General features: G+C 34.7%; 1 protein-coding gene across 1 annotated transcript in view; it reads left to right on the forward strand.

The window, feature by feature from the left end:
- Nucleotides 1-7,805, forward strand: part of LOC107707513 (anoctamin-10-like) — a 9,252-nt gene extending 1,447 nt beyond the window's left edge. The window contains exons 2-13 of the mRNA XM_016511572.1: nucleotides 698-914; nucleotides 1,009-1,182; nucleotides 1,380-1,520; nucleotides 2,041-2,160; nucleotides 3,725-4,363; nucleotides 5,167-5,222; nucleotides 5,451-5,525; nucleotides 5,605-5,769; nucleotides 5,852-6,043; nucleotides 6,131-6,268; nucleotides 6,657-6,773; nucleotides 7,132-7,805. Of these exons, the coding sequence (XP_016367058.1) occupies nucleotides 713-914; nucleotides 1,009-1,182; nucleotides 1,380-1,520; nucleotides 2,041-2,160; nucleotides 3,725-4,363; nucleotides 5,167-5,222; nucleotides 5,451-5,525; nucleotides 5,605-5,769; nucleotides 5,852-6,043; nucleotides 6,131-6,268; nucleotides 6,657-6,773; nucleotides 7,132-7,179 (2,067 nt within the window). The 5' untranslated portion in view covers nucleotides 698-712 and the 3' untranslated portion in view covers nucleotides 7,180-7,805. The remainder of the gene's footprint in view (nucleotides 1-697; nucleotides 915-1,008; nucleotides 1,183-1,379; nucleotides 1,521-2,040; nucleotides 2,161-3,724; nucleotides 4,364-5,166; nucleotides 5,223-5,450; nucleotides 5,526-5,604; nucleotides 5,770-5,851; nucleotides 6,044-6,130; nucleotides 6,269-6,656; nucleotides 6,774-7,131) is intronic.
- The last annotated feature ends 1,156 nt before the right edge of the window (nucleotides 7,806-8,961 follow it).

Genomic DNA, 8,961 nt, shown 5'->3' on the forward strand with positions numbered 1-8,961 from the left:
CACACATATATATATATATATATATATATATATAAAATTAACAATATGTTATTATTACATTTTTTAAATTACATATTTTTTGACACAAACTGATTTCTCATTTTTTAATTTGATAAATTGTAAACATAATAACGGTTACATAGAAAATATAAACGTAAATTTAATACATTTATAAATATGTTTGTTAGTACAAAATAGCAAATATACAGAAAAATAGAGTTTTTAAATGTATTTAGACCCAATGTTTGGTAACAAACTTTCACTGTCAGCAAACAAATGCTGTTGTTTTCTCAACAACAACAAAAATCTATATTTATTACAAAATTGTATAATATTATTATAACAATAAAAATATTGTGTTGTTATAACAATTAATCATAAATAAGTATATAATAATTAAAATAATTAATACAGTTTTAGGACGACTATCAACAACAACAAAAAACTATATTTATATTTATTATAATATTTAATAATAATAATAATAATAATTTATATTAATTATTAAGACATTTAATAATAAAGAATTAAAGAAGAATTAAAAAAAAAAAAAAAAAAAGTTTCAAGCCCCATTAGTACTTGACTCTTGGAAAGTGTCGACTATTATGAAATATACAGTAAAATTAGGAATACACTGAGATGCTTCTAAAACAAAAATAAAAGCAGATACATACTCTCGATCTCTCATGGGTTACAGTTCCACAGGGACACCATGACGTCCCAGGAGGAACCTCAGGAGGGACTCTCAACCCTGACCAAGGTGACAGGACCCAGCTCCTGGTCCCGGGTCAGTTGCCCCTGCTGTATCTCCAGCCATATAGAACCTTTGGTTCTGATCCAGCTGGCTGAGAATGTCCAGCCCATCACCAAACAATGGATCATGTCCATGATATCTGCACCTGTGAAGGCTGGAGGTAAGAACAGTAATATTAATAATATTAGTAGTAGTAGTAATAATATTAAATACACTTTTAAATCTCAGTATCCTTCTTCCCTGCTGTGTTTTAGGGGCTCAATTGTTAGTTCACCCCGGTGAGGACATGAAAGGGGACATGATAGTTGTGGCGGCCCCTCGCTGTACCCTTCTCAGGGTGACTGAGGACCTGGGACTCTGCAAAACCTACCAGGATGGAAACATGACGGCCTTCTCCTTTGAGGACCGTGACAACTTTTGCAACATTGGTGAATATTTGATAAATGAAATAATAGATTGTGCCTGCATCTCAATTAGCAGATTTCTACTAGCCACTCGTGGTATACCAACAAATCAAAACCTATGTTTTGATACATTTTACAGAGTGTTCATGTTAGCATGTAAACTTTAACATCCGGCTAATGTTATTAGCTTAAAATTCATTGTTAATTCACTGTTTCTGCAGACAACATGCAGCAGTTCCTGACGCTGGCCGAGAGGCAGTACATCGTTAAACATGAATTGGATTCCATGAGAGCCATGGAGGACCAGCGTATCCCAGGAATCCCAGCACCCAAAGGGAAGTTAAAAGCCAGAGAGAGCATCTGTGAGTATCTGTATGTAGCAGTTGCAGTATGCATTTTTAACACCTTCTGGACTTATTTGACTGGACTGACACAATTTAAGACATTTTTGCATTAAATATGATCAAATTTAAAGATAATTATATTTATGGCTATGATCAAATTAGCATACTATCATTCTACCCATACTATTTTTTGCAGCTTGCAGCACATTTTTCTTTATGTATTGGAAATGTTTTTTGATCTTTTAAGGTTACATACAGTTTTGCAAACTGTGCTTTTATAAAATAGCAGGCATTATACAGTGCATTCTACACACTATGCAGTAAAAAGTTTGCCAGTACACTATTTATATCATGCAGTTCCATGAGTAGCCAGTAGGCTCCACTCTCCTCTCTCTCTCTGAACTGCTTAGTCACTGCATGTTGCCTAGACTCCCAATGGTATTCCCATAGTTAAAACCTAATATGGTAATGTCCTGTCCCTCTCTATCTATCTATCTATCTATCTATCTATCTGTCCGTTTCTCTCTCTGTGCTGCAGTACAGAAGCTGGAGAAAGCAGGCGTGATCCGTAACATCACCCCTCTTCATGACCAGAAGCTGCTGTTGGCTCTGGGGAAGCAGTGGTACTCTCACAAGAGTCTGTGGGGGCAGCCTTTAGGTACAAACACACACACACATTCTCATCACTCAACTACACAGACATTAAGTGACTTTAGTATGCCTCCCCATCAGATTTTAAATTATACACAATTATCTTTTGTTCAGGACCATTTAATTATTTTAATGGCCATCATGGAGGCACTAATAAAACTTTCTGAAGTAATTTGACTAGAACTCATAAATATATTAATTAATTTCACAGTCTCATATGCCACACTGTGAAGCTACAATGTATTCTGTACACCTGGGGGTCTTCATTCTTTTTAGGCCTATATATATATATATATATATATATATATTACAGATGGACTTATCCGATACTAAATTTCTCAGCCGATAGCCGATTATTCATAATATCTGCTGATGTTTAGTTTTCTTAGGGGAAAAAATCTCTCCCAACTAATGCTGTAAACTATAAAGGAAACCCTTTCATTTGGTAGCCTACATAATATTAGAGCTTACAATTAACCACAAAAATATTATATTCAAATGTATTTTCCGATATAATAAATCACACTCAAATAAAAACGTCTGCAACACGATTGCACATAAGGTATAAAAAAAAAAACTTTCTTCATAACAGATTTATTTAAACATACTTAACAGTAAATCAATTTCCTCTAGTATTTTTATAGCTATAACTAACCAGCTGTGAACACTAGATAACTTTTCTGAGGTAAATGCATCGTTCAGTGACATTGTTTACAAGCTGTTTTATTTGACATCTTTCTTTCGGTTGAAACGCTGATTGAGTGATTACATGAGATATGAGACATTTCGGTAAATTGCACATTTGCTATTGTCTTACAACATACCTTTTGATTTTCCTTCATGTTTATTTCGCGCGATAACTTGTATAAACCTGAAACAGACTCGATCCGCGCTGCAGTTTGAACCGAAGCGGCTGTGCTGCAAGTCTGCAACTACGGGTGATTCATAGGGTCAAACAGAACCAGCATTAACGGCGTTAATGCATTATTACTTTAATTTGGACAGCGCTAAATTTGACACGGAACATTTTCGGCTGTTTTTAAACAATCGGCAAACCATAATGCAAATAATTGCTTTTATCGTCTGATACCGATTATTGGCCACACACACACACACACACACACACACATATATAACTTTAGTATGTATGCAAAGCCGTTAAGTAGCAATGGATGTAAACTTAATATTGTATTGTTATATTTTTATTTTTTAACAAAAATCCCTGACAATATGAAACATTTTCTTACTTTAATAATTTTTAAAATCATCTGTATCGTAATATATATTGTATTGTGTGTATGTATGTGTATGTATATATATATATATATATATATATACATACATACATACAATTTCTTGCCATATATAGTACAGATAAAAAATATGAAAGTAGGAAACGTTTTGACAACAATTGATATAATAATCAATAATTGATAAAAAAATAAATATAAAAAAATAAAAATACATAAAATGTATAATAAAAATATAATAACCGAACTAAATATTAGTTTGTATTTTATTTAAATTATTTTATTGTTATTACACTAATAAATCATTCTTTCTCTCTACAGACTCCATCCACGCTTATTTTGGTGGCACTATAGCCTATTATTTCAGCTTCCTGGACTTCTACACTTTGTCATTATTTCCTCCAGCCATCCTAGGCCTCTTCATCACCTTTTTCCTCCCTAGTGCAAACTTCTCCAATGGAAATAAAACTGACAGCGAGCCGACACTGCCGAAGCATGACGATGACCAGCCTTCAGTCAGCTCCTACATGGTGCAGGCAGTCTTCAGCATGCTGTGGTCCACGGTATTCATGGAGCTGTGGAAGAGGAGGAGCGCGGCTTTATCCTATCACTGGGGCACTTTCAATTTAGCTGAACAATTTCAAGAGCCCCGACCGGGTTTCCATGGAGAACTCAGCACCAATCCGGTCACGGGCAGACTGGAGCCACTGTTTCCTGAATGGAAGAGGAGGCTTAGGATAGGTGTGGTGTCAGTGCCCGTGGTTGGGGTGTTTTTGGGTCTGGTGGTCATGGGGATGGCAGGTTTCTACTTCTTTGAGCGCCTGGTCTCAGGCTGGCACAAAGCATCTGAATCATACTTCACAGCAGTCCTGCTGTACCTCCCTTCTATAGCCCATATACTCTACACTAATGTGCTTGGGAATATATATCGCAACGTGGCCTTGCAGCTAACAGAAGCAGGTAAGAAAAAGATCAGGCAAAATAACTTTTCTCAATACTAAAATTACTCAATAGTTGTCAAAACAACGGCATATAATGAAAGCGTATTTTTAAACTTATTTTGCTCAATTAAATTAATGTGAATTTTAATTTAAGTTTGTTTATTATTAGCTTTTTACTGTAATTATATTTAATAATATAACATTATTATACAAAATTATAATATAAATATCATATATGAATGATTTCATCTTTTCATATTTTGCTAAATATTCTGTTAGTAATAAAAATGAAGTAAAATAAATAAAAAATAAATATTTTTAAAATAAAATAGTAAAAATATAAATTATAGGATATAATAATTGGAATATGTATTCTGTAGAAATAATTAAAATGCACACTTCAGATTAACTATTGCTTCTTAACTTTGGTTATAGTTAACTTAATATTATATTTCATATTTTTATTTCTTTTTTCCCCCAGAAAATAAACACCTACTGAAAATGTTTCTTCTGGCTTGTGTGTCATAGTAATATATATATCTTTCATATATTATATAATCTAGCATATAATATATTATATATATATATATATATTAGAATAATATGCAATAACAATTGTTTGACAATTTTATTAAATAATTTATTTTATTAAAATATATAAAATATTGAATTTATCAATGTTTTAAACGTTTCTAATAATTATTATTTATAATAATAATTAAATAACAATTTTAGAAATCAGAAAACACGCACACACACAGACACACACACACATATTAAAGTTATACTATATTAAAAATAACTAACTCTCTCGTCTTTCAGAAAATCATAGGGAGGCATCATCTTTTGACTATCATCATACCACCAAAGTCCTTGTGGTGAGTTTTATAATTCTCTAGTCTACATATCCATATGATGTTTTTTTTTACAAACCGCCTTTTCTAAATGACCTGTTAGTGTGTGCTTCATAGCAGGTGTTTTACCTCAAAGATCTTAAGCGTATTTTAAATGCTGATAGCTGTATATGTCTAGACCAGAATGTTCTGCAGGACTCTTTGTAATACTAAATGTCTCATGTTCCTTATCTATCTCTCTTTCTCATTCAGTTCACCTTTTTCAATAACTTTGCTGTGCTGTTCCACATTGCCTTCTTCAAGGAGGACTTGCCTCTGTTGCGCAAGGTGGGAATTTCCTCAGAAACCGTGCTCGCATATAATCCTACGATTTCCATTAACACAATATCCATGATTTCCTCCACAGAGACTTTCCTCTCTTTTGATCGTGACCCAAGTGGTGAATCAGTTCACTGAGGTGGTGGTTCCTTTCCTGGTGGACCGTTTCCTCACATCTGCAGACAGGAACCTGAAGGAAGATGATCCAGATGTGGACCATCTCCAGGCTCAGGGCAGTCTGCCGGCTTTCCCAGTGAGTAGCAATCAAATGAGCTCAAATATCAAGAACACAGGAATTGTATTTTCCTTAAATTCTCAATCTTGTTCCTCTTCAGGGCCTGTTTGCTGAATACATCGAGCTTCTGGTTCAGTTTGGCTACTTGAGTCTTTTCTCTTGCGTCTATCCTCTCACTGCCCCTCTGTTACTGCTCAACAACCTCACCGAGATCCGCACAGATGCCTACAAGCTCTGCAAGCTCTTCAACAAGCCATTTTCTGCCCCTGTGGCCAACATGGGCGTATGGCAGGTCAGACTGTGATTTGTGTATATATGGATGTTTTAAATGCTTTATGATACTGTGAGTTCTAATGTGTGTATTTGTCTTTTTTTATAGCTGGCATTTGAGGTGCTGAGTTTCATCTCGGTCATGTCTAACTGTTGGCTGCTGCTTCTGTCCCCACAAGTGAAGGAACTCACAGAGGATGCCGGTCTCAGCAGCAGCAAAGTTCTCGTCATTGCCGTCATTGTGGAGGTTAGAGAAGATTCTGGTACAGCCTTGGAAAAAGCCGAAGGCATAGTCTGTCCAAAAATGAAAAAAAGTGACCACATGCTTAATTTGTGACAAAAATGTCAAGATTTGCCTTTTGTGTAACACATAATATCAGCATACAGATTTGTAACAAAACGAGAGTTTTGGTGAACTGTCCCTTTAAATCAATGTTACTAATGGTGCGTTCAAGTAGTGTTTCTAAAGATTGTTTACTATGTAGTGAACACACATGGACGCCACCACAAAGTTGTAATTACAAGTGAGATTATTTTTTGAAAGTGTATCACTGTCGGTCCCCATGCTCACAAAATGCTAATGCTAAGCTGTTCTGAAAAAGGTACATTTTTTTAATGCTGGTTGGGTCCTCTAGCATGTCCTGATCATGGTGAAGATGATTTTGGCCGTCATGATCCCTGATGAACCGGACTGGGTCCGAATCAAGAGAGAACAAATTGAGTATCACTCCATGCAAGCACTTAAGAAACAGGTAACTTTATCTACTAATGTTAACTGTTAGCATTTTAGCATGCTAGTATTTTGTTTATTTATATACAAAGGTGAGAAAAACAGTGTTGCAGTAACCATTATGCTAGATTTAGCAGTTAGCATATAGTTAGCAAGAGCAGCCATAAAGAATTTGCCTGTCATTTTTAGCTATTTTCCAACTTTGATAATAATGCTGGCAGAATGTAATCTGTTTTTATTACGAAATGTAATCTAGCTCTTGGCTTATCAATGACTAAAGTCCTCATGTGATTAACCAACAAATTATTTTAAATCTAATGTACGTTATTGACTGTTTAGATAACCGGAAATGTCATTAAATACAGTTTTCTGTCTCACAGAGGATCATGCGCTCTCGTGTGGATGATAAACTCCCTTCGAAGGCCTAAATGGAAGAGTGACCAAAGACTATTTCCATAGAAACAATCACAAGAAGGGAGGCACTTGGCTATAAAGTCATATTTAGCTTGCTAATGTACCATATGGCACAGTGTACCAAAGATAGCTTCTACAGTTTACAGGGTTATAAAGCCGGTGTTAATAATTGTTTGCATCAGTGGTACCTTTCTGAAAACTACTGTAAAGAGATTATTAAGGTCAAGGAAGATAATGTTATGATAGTGGGTAAACTTGGAGACATATTGTGCTGTATTAATGATTTTAAAACAAAAGTTCACCACAATCACTATGGAATAGCTCATTTAAATGTTTTTTTCTTGATGTTGTTTTGTTTATTTGTTTTTACTTGATTTTTCATTAATACATTGTGATGATTTTAACCTTTGTATTTTTACATTTCATCAAAAGTGATTGTATTATTACAGCTGAGTTTGCTGGTATAAATAACTACCCAATGCTTGCTTGACTGAATATGTTATGTAAACGTTTAGTGATGTAAGTGGACTTGAAGAAACTGAGAAAACCACATCATACAATAAATAACCATACATGAAGATCACTGGAGCTGTGGACTAATTCTTTTTTTTTTTTTTTAAACAACAACACAAGAGGCAGTTTAATCAGTTTTAATAAATAAATATAAAAATAAATTAATCTCATTGAGACACAGTCATAGTTTTAGTAAGGGTCAATGGGACTATAGACAAACCCAAATCCAACTTTCGCTGTAAAGCGATTACAGATATTTGAAGGATGGAGACCCATGTCAAATGTGAAACTTCAAAATAAGAATAAAATAAAATGCTGATTATGAAAATATAGTGCATGTCTGGCTTTATATCATTCTGCCCTCTGATTGGTCCAGAAGGTTGTACTTACAAATCATCCCAGGTCAGGATGGCTGTTCCTTGATTAAACGTAGTATGGGAATGAAAATAAAAATTTCAGAAGTTATGGAGATGTAATTTGTGTATATAGGTCTATATTTCTTGCTATCTCTTCCCAAAGCACCCCTTACATCATTACATCTGTTCTTGTGCATTTGGTCAAGCTTATCTGTGGTCCAAGATATTGCAACAAAAATATCTGACATTTGCACTTTCATTGTCTACATGTGACCAAAAAAATAAAAATAACAAAAATATATATATTTCACCGGTGACAGGTGCGCAGAAACTTACGAACATGTGAAATGACTGAATAGCTTTGACGTCCTTTAGGGTACCAAAGTAACAGTAACCAAAGTCACATTTGCTGTCTAAATGTTTGAGATGTGTTTAAAGGGGTCATATGATACGATTTAAATTTTTCCTTTCTCTTTGGAGTGTTACAAGCTCTTGGTGCATAAAGAAGATCTGTAAAGTTGCAAAGACTAAAGTCTCAAATCCAAAGAGATATTCTTTATAAAAGTTAAGAGTCAGCCACACCTACCTAAAACGGCTCGTTCTAACACGCCCCCACATGTTTACGTCACGATGTGGAAAGATTTGCATAACGCCGCCCAAATGCTCACGCAAAGAAAAAAGGCGTAACTTTTATTCTCGCTGTAAGTATTGTTGCAGCCGCCATGTCGTGAAGACGCTGTGTTTTTCAGACCGATGAGCTTAGTAAAAATCGACGCGTTTCAGAAAGGCTGGGCATAGAGGAGAAACAATAATGTACAGTATGTGGAAAATAATGTGTTTTTTAACCTTAAACCGCATAAACACATTTCATTACACCAAATACACAAAATAATGTTCTTTTTTAGCAGCATCATATGACCCCTTTAA

This window comes from Sinocyclocheilus rhinocerous, unplaced genomic scaffold, assembly GCF_001515625.1.
Source record: "Sinocyclocheilus rhinocerous isolate Xijiao unplaced genomic scaffold, SAMN03320098_v1.1 scaffold534, whole genome shotgun sequence".
Taxonomy (NCBI): Eukaryota; Metazoa; Chordata; class Actinopteri; order Cypriniformes; family Cyprinidae; genus Sinocyclocheilus; species Sinocyclocheilus rhinocerous.